The sequence below is a fragment of the Odocoileus virginianus genome, chromosome 16, assembly GCF_023699985.2.
Source record: "Odocoileus virginianus isolate 20LAN1187 ecotype Illinois chromosome 16, Ovbor_1.2, whole genome shotgun sequence".
NCBI lineage: Eukaryota > Metazoa > Chordata > Mammalia > Artiodactyla > Cervidae > Odocoileus > Odocoileus virginianus.
The window spans coordinates 45,110,807-45,127,919 of NC_069689.1; the positions used below are offsets into that span (position 1 = coordinate 45,110,807).

General features: G+C 52.4%; 1 protein-coding gene across 1 annotated transcript in view; it reads left to right on the forward strand.

Annotated features, from left to right (window-relative positions):
- Positions 1–17,113, forward strand: part of IGF1R (insulin like growth factor 1 receptor) — a 293,719-nt gene that overhangs the window by 42,752 nt on the left and 233,854 nt on the right. Inside the window, exon 2 of the mRNA XM_020910910.2 lies at positions 10,127–10,672. Coding sequence (XP_020766569.1) covers positions 10,127–10,672 — 546 coding nt within the window. The remainder of the gene's footprint in view (positions 1–10,126; positions 10,673–17,113) is intronic.

The window sequence follows — 17,113 nt, forward strand, 5'->3', positions numbered from 1 at the left end:
CAGCCTTTGAATTAATCCTCGGTGAAGTTTCCCTTTCTACGTTGGCAGGCAGGATGTAAACACCTTACCGGTCTTCGGAATTTCTGTGCCACATCATAGCGCTCTGTTTTCACGTTCAGAGCCTTCAGGACACCTCATGTGTGCACGGGTTTCTAGGTTTGTTTTTATGCATGGTAGACATGGCTCTTAGGAGGGGGGGCAGTGAATTTGTTCACTGCACATTGAAAATCTCACTTAATTTTTAATTTCTGTCCCCGGAGTCACGTGTGTAATGCAATCCCTTGCATTCTGAAGATGGCCTGCAGTTACTGAATGCATCAGGTGCCTGGGTCTGTAGTCTGTAGAATATCCTGAGTCTGTAGTCCATGTAGAATGTAAACGCACATACACACTGCAAATATATTCTCATTGATACACGAAGATAAAAGGCTTAACATGAATTGTATCTGTTTACATTTACACAGAAAATTCTATTTTAACAGACTCTGGAGTATCCGTAGTGTTTGTTATCACAACATTGTCTTTTCTCCCCTCCTCTGAGTTTTTGGTTGTTGCAGTCTGCTGACAAGTGCGTAGAAAGAGACTCACGCTCCCACTCCCCTGAGGCTGGGCTGAGATCCTGACTCAGAGAAGGGGCTGCAGATGCAGTCGCCGTGGGTAGACCAGGAAGCGCTAGGGACACTCCACCTCTGCCCCCTTTTTCTTCATCTTTGCTGTGCTTTCTGCATAGTGTCCATGGGCTTCCTGTGGGGATTTTCTGGTAAAAATCACGTTGAGAACCACAGGTGCACAGGCGTGTTGTCCATCACATAGCAAGTATAGTCGGGGGGAGGGTACTGATAGGTTGCGGGCTTAAAGGATTATCTTCTGGGGCACTAGTTCTCACAGGGTGGTACCCAGGCCAACAGGCACTTACTGGAAGTGCCATTTCTCAGGCCCCTGCACCGTCTTGTTTTCCCAAGCCCTCCAGGCGGTTCGGATGCACGCTCAGGGTCTTGAATTCTGTCCTTCGGCCTGCAAAATGAAGCTGACCTACTGAGCACTTGTCCCAGTCTGCTTTCCAGCATCTGGTCTGCTGTTCCCCTGGTTCTCTTCCCTGCCTCACAGGCGGTACCCCTGGGGTTCCCCTGAACCGCTGCCAGCCAGCTCCAGGTGTGTGCCTCCCCTGCCCTCCCCCCTTTCCTGGCAAGACCCTGCTCACCTTTCAGATCATGCTCAGCGATCCCCTCCCCTGAGAAGGCTTCCTGAACTCCCAGAGGTGGGAGCCTGGCTCTCTTCTTGCGGTCCCTGAGCCCTGTTCATTGACTGTTAAAACTTTTATCTTGTTTTATTTGCCCCGGCCCAAGAGGTGGTTATTGTATCTCCTTATACAAAGCTCAGTGACAGACACGAGTCCCCTCCTGACCTCTTGATTCAGCATGGCTTTCGCAGAGTGATAGGGTCCGGAGGTAATTTTGGTAGTACTAAGTGACTGGTCCCGAAGAGTTCATTTTAAGGGAAGTAGAGAGCCCTTACCCTGGGCCGCAGGCTGAGACAGAAGGTTTGGTTTGTAGGATTTTCCCACCAGAACCAGAGATGACAACTGGCTTTCTTATGAGCAGGTTTTTCTTTATTATTTGCCTCTAGACCTGCAGCAAAGTGATGCTAATTATGCTCCCCGATGTCTTTTATTTCTATGTATAGCCAAGGCCGTCCCATATTTTTAAAGAAGAGGTGATCAAAGTGGAGAACATTTTAATTAGGTAACTACCTTGGCTGTTCTTTAATGAAGCTGGTGTTAGAAGGCTAATCGATGGTTTTGTTCATTTCTCCCCATTGTGGTATATTAGTTATGTTTAGATTGGGGCAACACAATAGATGAATGTTTTTATTAATCTCTAATTTATGTAGTAATATTGCCTCAAGCTTCCTCTTATGATAGGAACACAGGAGTCCTCATCTGATCCTGTGACAGCCTCAGTGGGGTAGGTATAAGCCGCCCATTTTGCAGGTGCAGAAGATGAGGCTTAGAGATGGGAGCGTTATGACCTGTTGGGGTCAGGAACCAGGCTGTTTATATTTTATATGTAGCACACTCCAGGGCTCAGACCTGAGTCACCCATTTTCTTTTTCTAGGACCCAGGATTGTGTTTAATGCAGAGCATGCAATAGCATTAGAATTGAATTTCTTTTCCAAATATTAATACTTAGATACACAGCTTTTGGGGGTTTTCTCAGCCAAATGCTTTTCATTAGCCCTTCTTATATGAGCAGTTTCTGGGATTTGTTTTCCAAAGACGTATAGTTTGTTTATGCCATTTACTCAACTCCCTAGAGCAGAAATAGTGCCTTTTGATGTTTTGAGGAGGCATTTGTGAGGAGTAGCATTTCTGCCGGTGGAAAGGCTGTTTAAAGTGGCATCCGAGGGGGAGTGAGCCCTGCCCCTGTCCCTCGCCAGCCCGGCTGCCCCTGCTCCGGCCCGTTCCCTGCGGGCTGGCCCCCGCCAGCGCTTTATCCCCCCCGCCTGCGCCCCCGCTCCCGGTCTTGTGGGTTCCCCACCTGTTTCACCTCTGCTGCGGCTGCTCACGGTTTCGGGGCTGCCCCCCAGGCGCCTGCCTCTGCCTTCCAGCTGTGTTCTTTCTCTCTGCTTCCTACTTGCCTTCAACTCCACGGGCTTCCATGATTCTTCACAGGCCAGCCTGTGCTCTCACGTGCCGGCGACTTTCCTAAGGTTTGCGACTTCTTTGGCTCTCCGTTTCTTTGAAAAGGGAAAAGCGGCGTCTTATGCTCTCCTCCTAATCACCAGTGAGTCGCAGCAAGGCTGTGCCTCTCCTTCCTTCGCGGTGCGGCGCGTTCCCTCCCCTGGCGCCTCTGTTATCTTGCGGCAGAGATGAAGCATCTCGTGTTCGCTTCCCTGTTTGTGGCCTGTGCCCTCTGAGCACTGTGCGGGCGCTCGTGGCCCAGCTGGGTTTCCCCGTCTTCGGTCCCTATCACAGGACACCCCAGAGACCAACAGTGTCACTCATGGAATCTGAAACAGCTGGTGGCTGGGTCCTGCCTTGGACTTGTCTCTTGTTCAAGAAGTGGGTAGTTTTTCCTGCCTCTTCCCTTTTCTTCTGTAAGTGGTGAGCAAGTGTCCAGTGTGAGGCAGTGCTTTGATCTGAAGAAGCTGTTGGTCCTGGCCCTGAAGTGCGGCTTCTCTGCACGGAGTGGTGTATACTGGCCATGGAAGGGGCCTGGGACGGCATCACGGGATTCCTCCCATGGCTGTTTGGGGGCCATAGAAAATTTCAGCACACGTGGGTTTTGAGTCTTTATGTTCTTTCCCTGGGTACTGAATTTTCTGGTTTATTCGAAATGATTGCAAACAAATTGATGTTAACACTTGACAATGTCATCAGTATATGAATATCAGTATGAATACTGCAATAATAAATTACATCCAAGTACTCCTGTATAAAAACTTCTGTTCCTATTTAGGAGCAAACTAATATACTTAATTTATAATGGCATGGAAAGAATATGAGTGTTTAGATTGGGCGTTGCTGTTGTTCAGTTGCTAAGTCATGTCCAGCCCTTGGTGACCCCATGGATTGCAGCACGCCAGACTCTCCTGTCCTTTACTAACAAACTCCTGGAGTTTGCTCAGATTTATGTCCATTGAGTTGGTGGTGCTGTCTAACCATCTCACCCTTTCTCCTTGCCCTCAGTCTTTCCCAGCCTCAGGGTCTTTTCCTGTGAGTTGGCTCTTTGCATCAGGTGGCCAAAGTATTGCAATTTCAGCTTCAGCATCAGTCGTCCCAATGAATATTCAGGACTGGTTTCCTTTAGGATGGACTGGTTTGAGCTCCTTGCAGTCCAAGGGACTCTCAAGAGTCTTCTCTAGCACTACAGTTCAAAAGCATCAGTTCTTCAGCTCTTAGCCTTAGGAATGATCTGGACATCACCAGATAGTCAATACTGAAATCAGGTTGATTCTATTCTTTGCAGCCAAAGATGGAGAAGCTCTATACAGTCAGCAAAAACAAGACCAGGAGCTGACTGTGGCTTAGCTCATGAACTCCTTATTGCAAAATTCAGACTTAAATTGAAGAAGGTAGGGAAAACCACTAGACCATTCAGGTATGACCTAAATCAAATTCCTGTTGATTATACAGTGGAAGTGACAAATAGATTCAAGGCTCTGATAGAGTGCATGAAGAACTATGGATGGAGGTTCATGACATTGTACAGAAGGCAGTGATCAAGACCATCCCCGAGAAAAAGAAATGCAAAAAGGCAAAACAGTTGTCTGAGGAGGCCTTACAAATAGCTGGGAAAAGAAGAGAAGCTAAACGCAAAGGAGAAAAGGAAATACATATCCATTTGAATGCAGAGTTCCAAAGAATAGCAAGCAGAGATAAGAAAGCCTTCCTCAGTGATCAGTGCAAAGAGATAGAGGAAAACAATAGAGTGGGAAAGACTAGAGATCTCATCAAGAAAATTAGAGATACCAAGGGAACATGTCAGGCGAAGATGGTTACAATAAAGGACAGAAATGGTATGCATCTAACAGAAGCAGAAGATATTAAGAAGAGATGGCAAGAACTATACAAAAAGGTCTTCATGACCCAGATAACCATGACGGTGTGATCACTCACCTAGAGCCAGATATCCTGCAATGCGAAGTCAAGTGGGCCTTAGGAAGTGTCACTACAAACAAAGCTAGTGGAGGTGATGGAATTTCAGCTGAGCTATTTCAAGTCCTAAAAGATTGTGTTAAAGTGCTGCACTCAATATGCCAGCAAATTTGGAGAATGCAGCAGTGGCCACAGGACTGGAGAAGGTCAGTTTTCATTCCAATCCCAAATAAAGGCAATGCCAAGGAATGTTCAAACTTCTGCACAATTGCACTCATCTCACACACTAGCAAAGTAATGCTCAAAATTCTCCAAGCCAGGCTTCAACAGTATCTGAACCATGAACTTCCAGATGTTCAAGCTGGATTTAGAAAAGGCAGAGGAACCAGAGTTCAAATTGCTGTTGGATCATTAAAAAAGCAAGAGAGTTCCAGAAAAACATCTACTTCTGCTTTATTGACTACACCAAAGCCTTTGACTGTGTGGATCACAACAAACTGAGGGAAATTCTTAAAGAGATGGGAATACCAGACCACCTGACCTGCCTCCTGAGAAATCTGCATGCAGTTCAGAAAGCAACAGTTAGAACTGGACATGGAGCAACAGACTGGTTCCAAATCAGGAAAGGGGTACATCAAGGCTGTATATTGTCGCCCTGTTTATTTAACTTATAGGCAGAGTACATCATGAGAAATGCTGGTCTGGCTGAAGTGCAAGCTGGAATCAAGATTGCCAGGAGAAATATCAATAACCTCAGATATGCAGATGACACCATCCTTATGGCAGAAAGTGAAGAACTAAAGAATCTCTTGATGAAAGTAAAAGAAGAGTGAAAAAGTTGGCTTAAAACTCAACATTCAGAAAACTATGATCATGGCATCTGGTCCCATCACTTCATGGCAAGTAGATGGGGAAACAATGGAAACAGTAATAGACTTTGTTTTTTTTGGCTCCAAAATCACCGCAGATGGTGACTGCAGCCATGAAATTAAAAGACGCTTACTCCTTGGAAGAAAAGTTATGACCAACCTAGACAGCATGTTAAAACGCAGAGACATTACTTTACCAACAAAGGTCTGTCTGTTCAAAGCTGTGGTTTTTCCAGTGGTCATGTATGGATGTGAGAGTTGGACTATAAGGAAAGCTGAGCGCCAAAGAATTGATGCTTTTGAACTGTACTGTTGGACAAGACTCTTGAGAGCCTCTTGGACTGCAAGGAGATCCAACCAGTCCATCCTAAAGGAGATCAGTCCTGGGTGTTCGTTCATTGGAAGGACTGATGTTGAAGCTGAAACTCCAGTATTTTGGCCACCTGATGGGAAGAACTGACTCATTGGAAAAGACCCTGATGCTGGGAAAGATTGAAGGCAGGAGGAGAAGGGGGCGACAGAGGATGAGATGGTTGGGTGGGCTCACTGACTTGATGGACATGAGTTTGAGTAAGCTCCGGGAGCTGGTGAAGGACAGGGAAGCCTGGCATGGGGTAGTCCATGGGATTGCAAAGAGGTGGACATGGCTGAGTGACTGAAGTGAGCTGAAGCCTTAGGAAGAAATAAATAGTACACAACAAGAAAGGACTTTCACACTGAGTCGTGGCTTGAAGCAGGGTGGTACGACTGGGCTGGAGAGCGCTCCAGGGGCAGAACCTGATGGAGAACTTGCTGTCGCTCTTTCCCCTCGGCTGACTTAACTCAGAAGTGGGAAGCAGCCATGAGGCTCCCCGGGCCCCCGCTGGGCAGCCCGTTTTTGCTGACGCCAGGTCTGGGAGACAGAGCAGGAAGCACGCAGAGCTGAGCCTCTGCCTTCGGGGATAAGAGATGGTGATCACTCAACGAAATGCATCCTTTCAGGTACTGACACTCTGCAGGCTTGAAGAGTGCTCTGAAATGGGTGACAGAGAGAAATGAGGGAGGGGAGGCGGTGGCGGGCTGGTGGAGCTTTGGTGTGCGGGCACAGCTCCGAGGAGAGGGCGTTTGAGTGGAGTGGCTCGGGGCGGGAACGGGGCAGCCGTGGGTTGGGTGGGGGCGTGGGCTCTAAACAGCACAGGGTGAAGGAAGGAGCTTGGCGAAAATACTCAGAGGAGGCAGGGACGGCTGAGGGTCAAGGCGGATCCTGGGCAAGCTGTCGTCCAGGCCAGAGATGCGGTGGCTCCGGTCAGAGTGAGGGCAGTGGGCGCAGACAGATGGGTGTGGGGGAAAGCACACTCACTGCGTGTGGACCGCACGCAGGCTCTGGAGGTAGAACTGTGGGAAATCCCTTCCTGTCCTCCCTGAGCTGCGGTTGTGGTGGGGGCGGTCAGTGTGGGATGCAGGACCAGGGCTTGGTCCTGGGGAGGAGTGGGTGGCGAGGGTGAGGGGCTGTGTGCTGCAGAGAGGGGGCCTTGTGGCAGGAAGACCGCCTGAGCCACTCAGCTTCCCACAGGCTTGGGAGCTGCAGCCAGGAGGTCTGAGATGGTCCTGACATTAAGACATGGCATAAACATGAGTTTAAGGTGGGCGGTTTGGTTATTAGATCCATGTATACACACCAGCATGATCGCTGATGTCAGTTCCATTAACACCTCCGTCCCCTCTCAAAAACAGGACTTCTGCATGTGTCTGTGCAAGTATATATGATACAGGACTTGTTTGGTGTGGTCCCCAGGCTGTGCGTTCACTCCCCCAGCCCTACTGGGGAGTTTGTACCACGGGACCAGTATCTCTTCCAGCCCCTGGATCCACCATTCTACTCTCTTTCTATGAGTTTGGCTTTTTTTTTTTTTTATTCCACATGTAAGTAGGAGCATAGTGTTAGTCTTTCTCTGACATTTCAATAAGCCTGAGGCCCAAGAGGAGTCGTTGCTGCAGTGGGTGCCAAGTGGCGTGGAGTGGGGGTGAGAATCGGGAATAAGTCTCGTGTTTGATATGAGCAGTTCAGGGATGGGACTGTCAGTGACCAAATCGGGAAGCTTGGGAGGCAGGCTCGGGCGGGGAGGACATGAGTGATTAGACCCCAAGTGGAGCCAGGGAGTGGGCAGGTGGGGGTTCTCCCGCTGATCTCAGGGCTCTGGGCCCAGGATGCAGGAAGCCTGTTGCCCTATGAGATGGTGGGGAAAGCGAGGGGGAGGCCAGCACCTGGAGGTCGGGCAAAGAGGGAGGGCACCCGGCGGGCAAGTGGGACCAGAGGGTCCTAGAGGAGGCGGCGAGGCCAGAGGACTCTGCCAGGGCCAAGTGAGATGAAGCCTGAGACTGTCCTCGGCTTTGATGGTGTCCTCAGGGGCTTTGCTGACCCTTTGGTGCTGTGACCAGGGTGGAACCCCCGCTGGTTGGGCTGGAGATGACTTGTTGGTGAGGACGCTAAGGGCAGAGACTCTTGGAAAGCCTTGCGTCCGGTTTTGGGGAGAGGGCTGGTGTCTTGCCCGTGTACCCTTGAGCTGAGTTCCTCTCCTTCAGGAGGCGGTGGCATCGTGTGGCGTGAGCTGCTGTTGAGACCCGCGCAGGGTGGAGGGCACGCACGGGTGCGTGCAGAGCGCCCAGCACAGCCTCTGTCCGCTACGGCGTTCTCTGACGTCTAGTTTGCCCCATGCCCCTCTGTCTGAGAGGCTGCTTTTTCTCACCAGTGCAAGAGGGAAGTTGGGCCAGATGAAGAAGTTTCCAGGTCTAGGTTCTCATGCATTGCCCTCCGTTCAGCCGGGGTCCCTGCTTCCCCTTTCCCACTCTGTCTGGTTTCCCAGCTGTGGCTGTAACCCCCGCTGGGCTGCCTTCTGTTCTGCCTTTCCTCGTCTTCTCCACTTGCCCGAGATGACCGGATTAATTCTCTGCGAAACCGCCTTGCTGCGGCTTCTCTCTCACCCAGGAGTACTGAGACAGGCCTCCTTCCTGAGGTCACAGCCACGACCCCGCGGGACTTGTGCTCCGCTGGACTCCCGTCCTCGGCCTCCTCTCACCCCCGGCCGTCCGGTTGGCTGCCCCATAACTGTATCTGGCTCTGCCTTTCCTCTGGCAGGTTATACCCAGCTTTAAACTAGGACCGTCTCTCGGGAGCCGCTGTGTGAGAGGGTGCCCCGGGCGCTGCCACAGGGAGGACCCTCCATCTGCAGAAGCGCCAGAGCTGCCCCTGTCCTGGCCTTTTGGCCGCGCTCACGCGTGGCTCGGGTGGGCCGCATGCACGCCGAGCGCCTCCTGCTTTGCCTGGCGGTCGCCTCTCACGGGTCTCAGCTCCTTCCTCCCCCACCGGCCTCCTCCATGGCTTCTGTGTCCCCTGCCGCGCTGTGCGTGTTGGGTGCTTCACACGTTAACAAATCACATCCATCAGGAAACGTCGCTTTGTCTGAGGAGCTGTAATGGGAGGTTTGGGGATTATTAACACTTTTAAGAGAGAATAGTAACCGAGGGTTTTTCTGGGTGTGTATATCTAGAATTTTTAAAAGTTAAAAACAGTTTCCAGTGTTGACGTTATTTTATCAAAAACCTTTATAATCTGCAAATGTCTTGGCCCAGAAAATCTACTTCTAGGGCTTTATCCTCAGAAAATAGTTTTGAATATCTGCAGGGAATGTCCACTGGAGTGTTTATGATGTGGAAAATTGGAGGTAACCTGGATATTCACCAGTAGGGTATTGGTTTAAAAAGAAATGAACTCATGGTACATATTTACGCATTACCGTTACTGTCTCCCTCATAAAATGGTGATGTAGAAGGGTGTTGACTTGGTAAAATGTTCATATGAAATGAAGGAAGTATGTTTAAAAGCATTATATTGTTGTCCGATTTCCCTTACCTTAAATTCTAGAGAAAGAATAATTTGCATAGTTAGTGATATCTTTGGATGTAGGGATTATTGATGGTTTTTACTGTCTTTTTGCTATCACCTAACCTTTCTACAGGAAGCGTCCTTAATTAAGAAAACACTTCATTAAAGTTGGAATTGGATACTTCTTTTATTCGTAAAAATCACAGGTTCTTATCTCACTGCTGAGTTAGCCTTTCTGTCTATATGCAGTGCTGGGGAAGAGCCCAGGGCCGCCTGCATGGGCGTGTGCTTCCTGGGTCCCTGCCCTGCAGGCCACAGTGCCTGTTCTCCGGTGTACACAGCGGGGCGTCCTTGAGGCTGGCGCGGCCGTGGGCTGTTGTCCCTCGGCTGCGGGGCTGTTGGTTCAGGCGCTGGGCGCTGTGCCCTGCAGTAGGGGCAGGGCGTGTGTGGTCGGGCACCCGCCGGCAGGCCCGGGTTGCAGCCTTGGCCCTCTCCTGTGTCCCTGTGTGGCCCTGGGCTCCAGGCTGTGGTTTGCATGTCGGTGAGGTGGGGTGGCGTCTTCCGCAGTGGTGAGGGCACTGCGTGCTCTGACCCACAGCAGGCCCATCCCGAAGGAGCACTGGCCAGTGAGCTCCCCAGACAGTCTACCTGCGCCCCGCTCCTATGGCAGTCGGTGGTGAGAGGGGGTCTCACTTCCTTAGCGATCATGTAGGATTCCTGGAGACTGGCCGTGTGGCGGGCTGGGAAGTGTTTGTGAACTGTGCTCTCCTTGTGACTCCCCTCTTGTGTCCCTGCAGTCTGCGGGCCGGGCATCGACATCCGCAACGACTACCAGCAGCTGAGGCGCCTGGAGAACTGCACCGTGATAGAGGGCTACCTCCACATCCTGCTCATTTCCAAGGCCGAGGACTACCGCAGCTACCGCTTCCCCAAGCTCACGGTCATCACCGAGTACCTGCTGCTGTTCCGCGTGGCCGGCCTGGAGAGCCTGGGCGACCTCTTCCCCAACCTCACGGTCATCCGCGGCTGGAAGCTCTTCTACAACTACGCCCTGGTCATCTTCGAGATGACCAACCTCAAGGACATCGGGCTCTATAACCTGCGGAACATCACCCGCGGGGCCATCCGGATCGAGAAGAACGCCGACCTCTGCTACCTCTCCACGGTGGACTGGTCCCTGATCCTGGACGCCGTTTCCAACAACTACATCGTGGGGAACAAGCCCCCCAAGGAGTGTGGGGACCTGTGCCCGGGCACGATGGAGGAGAAGCCGCTGTGCGAGAAGACGACCATCAACAACGAGTACAACTACCGCTGCTGGACCACAAACCGCTGCCAGAAAAGTAAGACGAGGCTGTGGCCTCGGTCCCCCCGCCTCCCCGCACCCCCCCCCCCCCCCCCCCCCCGCCTCGTCCGCCCTCCTCTTTGGGTGCGTGTTTCTCCCGGGTGGGTGCGGCTCTATTGCCACGAGAATGTGGCATCTCAGGGGGCTTCCTTTCACATCTGGGAGCTGGCGGGTGCAGCCCGTCCCAGCTGTGACACCCTTCCAGTGACACGCTAGAAACCATCCTCTGTACTCCCGGGCTGGAGGCTTGTGGATCTGCTGCTTTGAATTTCTGATGGGCAGGGTGACCCAGTGTGCTGGGAAGTGCCTAAGTCCCACCACTCAGGGGCTGTGTATGTATCATCACCTCTTTTATCCTTTGTGTGGAAGGAGGTTTTTTGGTAACGCAGGGCTTCCTTTATGTGAGTGCACCTGGATTATTACAGAGGAGAGGAGAGGTAAAGACAGGCTCACATCCTGTGAAAGTGGTGAGCTGCACCCCGTCCTTGGTCCTTAATGATGAAGTTCAGTGTTTGAGCGTCCTGGTCTATGATGGGGTGGAGGTGCTGGTAGAGAAGCCCTGGACCGTGTCTAGGAGCCCCGGGTTCAGGCTGACCTGGCAGGTAGCTAGCCGCGCAGCAAGCTCATTTTTGTACCCCCGGCTTCTGCTTCCTTTCTTGTCTACCTCTTTCTTGAAGAATTGTGCAAATCTTGTGAAACCTCTTAGTGAAAGAACTTTGAAATGTGTTTACTGCTCTTGGGGGTCAGGTGGTGGTGTTTGGAAGCTTCTTGTTTGTTTATCTGCTGTGTGTGACTTCCTCTGAGTGTAACTGAGCTCTTGCCTGATTGTGATCCACGCCTTGAGCGCTGGGTTGTTGGGTGTTGAAATGGGACTCTGGGCCTTTGTCTTCTTGCTTTTGGCAATGTTTAGGTCTGTTGTCCAGGAGGGTTCCCCTCGCTGGCTGGAAGGCAGAGTGGTACCTATAAATAGTTTAGTGGTTGGCCCAGTTAGAGCCTCAAGGAGTCCATGTACTCCAGCTGGCCACGGAGAGCCAAGAAATCCCGAATTGGTAGGCTTGCCTAAACCGTGACGTGTGTAAGATAAACAGACCAAAGGCCAGACCCCACAGGTAGCGTTGTTTCAGCTTCCTGCCAGCCCAGGGCAGAAGCAGAGAAAGGAGGCTCTGACACACGGCGTGCTTTCATGCTCCCTGTCACTCCACCGGTGGGAGGGTGAACACTGGTCCAGTGAGGGCGGGGTTCCACGGGCTGCAGCCAGGACCTCAAAGAGCTGAGAACACCATCAGGCCACTTGGAGCATCCCTGTTGGCTTGGGTTGGGGAAAATACTGTGCTAAAGTCACATTTGTGATTGATTAAAACACTACCCTGTCATTAGCTTACCCACTGGTTCTGAAAAAACAACAAAGAATATTTTCAAGTAGTTTTGACATTTAAAAACTTTATTTTAAAGGAAAAAGTAATCTTCAAATGAGGTGTCATGTGTCGTGGAGAGATGTTGGATGTGGTATAATGGGGGTGACCTTGGACTTGGATGTGGTATAAAGGGGTGACCTTGGACTTGGGTGTGGTGTAAGGGGGTGACCTTGGACTTGGATGTGGTATAAGGGGCTGACCTTGGACTTGGATGTGGTGTAAGGGGGTGACCTTGGACTTGGATGTGGTGTAAGGAGCTGACCTTGGACCAGCTAGCCCTTCTGGGCTGTAGTTGGCTATGTTTAGAATGCTCCATTGGGCAGCCCCATATTATTCCTTAGTGATGGTCAAATGTGTGTGCAGAACTGTTCTGAAAACTCATAAGGTCTGTACTAAAGGGAGGTGTTACTTAAAAAGTCGTTTGGTGGGCACTTGTTCAGTGATTCATTCAGTATTTATTTAGGTCTAACTGTGGATTTTGGGCTGTTTCTGGCCAGCTTCTTGTTGAAGAAGTCGGGTGCAGGGGCGAGGCATGAGTTCTGGTCCCAAGTCTAGTAGCCGTGACTGGACGTTTAACCTTGGGCTGGCCCTCAGTTTTCTCATCTGTGAAATGGGGTAGCCCTATGGCGTCGTCATAGGCTGTTGGGAGATTAGAGAGAAAAAGGGGAAAGGCTCCTGAGAAAGGCCTGGGGGGCGGGCATCAGGCCGCTGCGTCTGATGCTGGCAGGCTTGCTGGCCCGACACCCTCTTCCCCAAGGCCGCACCCTGCAACCTTCTCCCGGGCCAGTGTCTCAGGCCTGCTCATGTTTTTCTGTGATTTCACAATGGAATATTTATTTAAAAATAATGACAGCATTCAGGGAAATTGTCTTCCCTTCAGCTTGTCCTGAAAGCTCCAGGGTTGGCAGGTTTCTTGGGGATTTTCTAGTTGAATTGGAACTCTTTCCCTTTGCGTAGATTCCCTTCTGACCTGCAGGGTCCTGTGTGGTAGCCACTAACGCCACGAGTCTTGTCCAGTACTTGAACTGTGGCCTGTCTGAATTGAGATTTTTTAAGTGTGCAATACACACTGGATTTCAGAGCATAATACGGGGGAAAAGAAAGCTATTTCCTTAATATTCTGTATATTGATTACATGTTAAAATGATGCTTTAGACGGATGAAGTAAAACGTTACTGTGGTTAGTTTTGCCTGTTTCTCTTTACTTTTTAATGGGGCTCCTAGAGGATTTGAAGTCACAGATGGAGCTCGTGCTCTGATACATTCAGAGAGCGCTGGCTCAGAGCATGCTGCAGAAGGTGCTGGGTTCTTGCCTGCAGAAGTCCTGTCTCTGCTGAGCACCGCAGCACTGTGCTGCTCCACACCTCTCTAGGCAGAGCCGAGGGGTTGTCCGAGGAGCCAGGTGGGGGGCGCTGAGTCCAGACAGAATGTCTGCCTTGGGGTCCCCGTGAGTGTGAAGATGGCCATTGGAAAAGAGGAAGCACGGAAGCACCCCATTCTTCCGGGAGCTGGCTCCAGACGAAGGGGGAGCGTCTGGAGAGATGTGTCAGGTCAAGATGTGTGTGAGATGTTTGACAGGATGGAGAAGCCCTCAATCATGGGGTGCCCGTGGGCAGTTTTTCCCTGACACCCCCCTTTGAACCCCCTCTGTAGATCCTGACTCTGCAGGGGCAAAGTGGCTTTGTTGACAGCCACCTCTCCATTAAAGAAACCACTGTGCTGTGGGTTCCCTGCCCACTTCTATCTTCCAATTTCAAGGGGTGGTTTTATGTTGGTGCAAGTTACCCACCTCCTCGAGGTGATTGGCCTTTAAAGAGCATGAGTGTGGCTTCTTCCCTCCCTTGAGCCTGTAGGTGGGCCCCCTGAGCTTCGGCACGCTGACCCCACCGTCCCCGCCTGTCTGCATCTCTGGTCCTCCTCCTGCTTGCGCTGCGGCCTTTTTTCTGGCTCCTCTTCCGGGTCCAGTCTCTAGTCCTTGTTCTCCTTGGACCGTCTTTCCACTGTCCTCTCCCCCAGAGTTTCTCACCCGCTGCTTCAGCAGCCTCCCGCCTGCATCTGGCTTCCAAACCCCATCTCCAGGAGCTCAGACCTCGCCGTGAGCCCTCAAGCCCATCCCCAGTCATGTCTGGACCCCCACGGGCATTGCAGCTACAGACGGTGGGGGGACCTCTGGAGAGAGGTGTCAAGTCAAGGATGTGTTTGAGGTTTTAGACGTTACAGAGAAGCGCTCAGTTACGCGGTGTCAGCGTCTGATGGGGTTCCTGGCTCCTCACTTCCAGCCCGGGGTTCTCCCTGCCTCCCCTCTGCGTGGGCAGCGTTCCTGTTCTCCGAGCGCCTGTGTCGGACACTTGTGTACCACGTGGATGCTGCCTTTTCCAGCCGGACACTGAGGCCTTTCCGCGCGAGGTGCTTCCCCAGTCTGCCTTCCTCTGTCTCCCCTCTGCTGGCTCAGCGACACGGCCTCTCCCTGGCCGCCCTGCCTGTCCGCCTCGCCCCAGTGGCCTTGCCCACGCGCATGCTGACCCACAGGCTGCTCTCCCTGGAATCCTGTCAAGGAGCCCGTGGGAGCCCATGAAGCGGGCCTTGCACCTGGCCTTGTGCCTGCGGGTCCGTGGCCCCACTGAGCAGCTGGCCGCCTGCTGCTGGAGGCCTGGGGGGCTTGGTGGACTCTGGTGGGCTCTTCCTGAGGAGGAGAAGCCTGTCTGAGTAGATTCTGGGCATGTCCTCCAGCACCTGGGCAGCACAGCCGTCCCCCAGGGGTGAGCCTGCTCCTGCTTTGTGAAAGACGGGTTGTCAGGAAGATGCATCTTCCCCCTCGCGCAGAGAGCGGTGTGGCGTAACTGCTTGGCGAGCCAGAAGGCGCAAGGATTAAAAAATGCGGACGTTTCCTGTGTCACTTTCATGGCCGTTGCTCCCTGGGGTCACCCCCGTTGTCCCCTGCCCTGGTCAGAGTGACCCAAGGCTGGGGATGACGGGGAAGGGTGGAGAGGGTGTGACCCATCCCGAAAGCTGAAGCCTGGCCCGAGGGTACTGTTCTTTATCCTCTGGAGGATGGCCGCGTGTAGGGAGGGAACGGGGGACTTCCCCGGGCTCCTGGGTTCTCTCCTTGCCCGGCGCAACGCCCTGACCCTGTGTGGTGTTAGCTTACCTTCTGGGTTTCTGGTAGGAGATTTCAAGTATGGCACCCCCTGCCAACCGGAAAAAAAAAATCTGAAAACCTACTGCTGGACTTAGTCTCCAAGTACTTTCCAAGTCGTCAGAGTGAACACCATGAGGTCCCTGACGTCACGGTGCGGCCAGTGAGCGGGCCTGGGCTCTGCCAGGGGCCCCACCGGGCCGGCTTCGCTGCGGCGCTGCCTTCCTGCCGTCCAAAGGGGACGTCTGGGGACAGCGGCCCGGAGCGCAGTGCCTTTCCTACCGCCTTCAGCGAGGAGAAACCAGGGAGACAGGTTGGAGCTTTCAAGGAGAAGGCAGAAGCCGGCTCCCTTCGCTGACAAGTGGAACATGTTTCACTGCCGCCTCACCACCCAGGGGCCCGGAACTTAAAACGAAGACAGGTGTAATCGTGTATCTCCCCCTCAGTGGGTTCTCCGGCTTTTATCAGCCTCTCCTCACGAGGGTGACCTGCTGTGAGGGGTGGAGCTGCCCCCTTCCCCCTTTGCTTGTCTTGCTGTGTCAGGCCCGATGGGTGAAAGTGGCAACTTATTAGTGTCTGTAAACCGCCTGCTAGGTTGAGATGAGGTGGGGAGACCCCGGGTGTGTGATGGCACCTCACTTCATCTCAGCGGTTCTGCTCATTCCTCTTCTGTTCTCCTTTTCGTTCTGTGAAACGCTGTGTTGTGTTGCCGTGGCGGGCCAGGCAGGGCCTGCGTGCACCCAGCGCTGAGGGGGTCCCGCTCGTCCCGGAGGAGGCGCAGGCCGTCCAGGGGCTCTGGCTCGCGTGTCAGTTGCGGCCTGTCTCTCCTCCCCTGGAAGGCCCCTGCTCCGGTCAGCTGAGCCCAGTGTGGGGGTTTCTTTATTTAGAAAGGGGGTCACATGCCCCGGGCCTCCTTTCTCTGCCTTTTATAGTCACGCGTGGAGATGGCGTTTCTGCTCCCTGGTGGTGACCCTGTTCCTGGGATGGAGAGGCAGTTTGAGCCCCTGTGTCCCTGGGACCCTCTTAGCTGACTCCGCCTTGGTCCCCGGGCCTTGTTGCTGAAAGGCGTCGTTCTGGGCTAGATGGCACCGAGTTAAGGTGTCACTGTCCCACGCTCACTTCAGAAGTTTGTTTTTTTTTTTAATAGGGATCTCGTCTTGGAGATGAAAAAACTTCCAGAATATGTCTCCTAGGGTGCTTTTTGCAATTCTAGATCTTTGGAAAATATTCTGGAGTCCCTTCCCATTTCCTTAGTTAAGCCTACTTATAAGACCATTCTGGTTTTTTTTTTTTTTTTAACTCCTAGAAGGCCTCCTTCTTTTGTTGCGTTAATATTTCTATTCTCACTCTCCATGTGTGGATGCCAGTGTGACATTGCCTGCTAAAGTGGGGCTGACGTGAAGCGTGTGGGCCCCTGGCTAATCCTGTCCTGGACTGCGTTGCTCAACTTGAGGGCATGGGGTGGGTTAGGACTTAGGTTTGGCTGGTTGTGGAGCCGGGAGCCCTGACTTGGAAACAGGCCTTCTCCTGCACTTGGTGTGACTCTGGGACTCAGGCTAGAGGAGGAGGAGTCTCTGACACCATTCTGGGACGGAAGGCGCCCCCTGACTTGGAGGAAGTGAGAGACAGCCCGGGTGTTCTGGGAACATCAGGGGCAGGAGATAGAATCTCTGTCTGCAACACACAGGATATTAAACAGAATAGTCATCTGTTTATCACTGTGCCTAACTCGGGAATCTGGATTTAAGAAACGTAGAAGTCTTTTGGTGGCGCTACTGGTAAAGAGTCCACTTGCCGATCCATGCAGGAGACATGGGTTCAATTCCTGGGTCAGAAGATCCCCTGGAGAAGGGAATGGCAACCCAGACCAGTATTCTTGCCTGGAGAA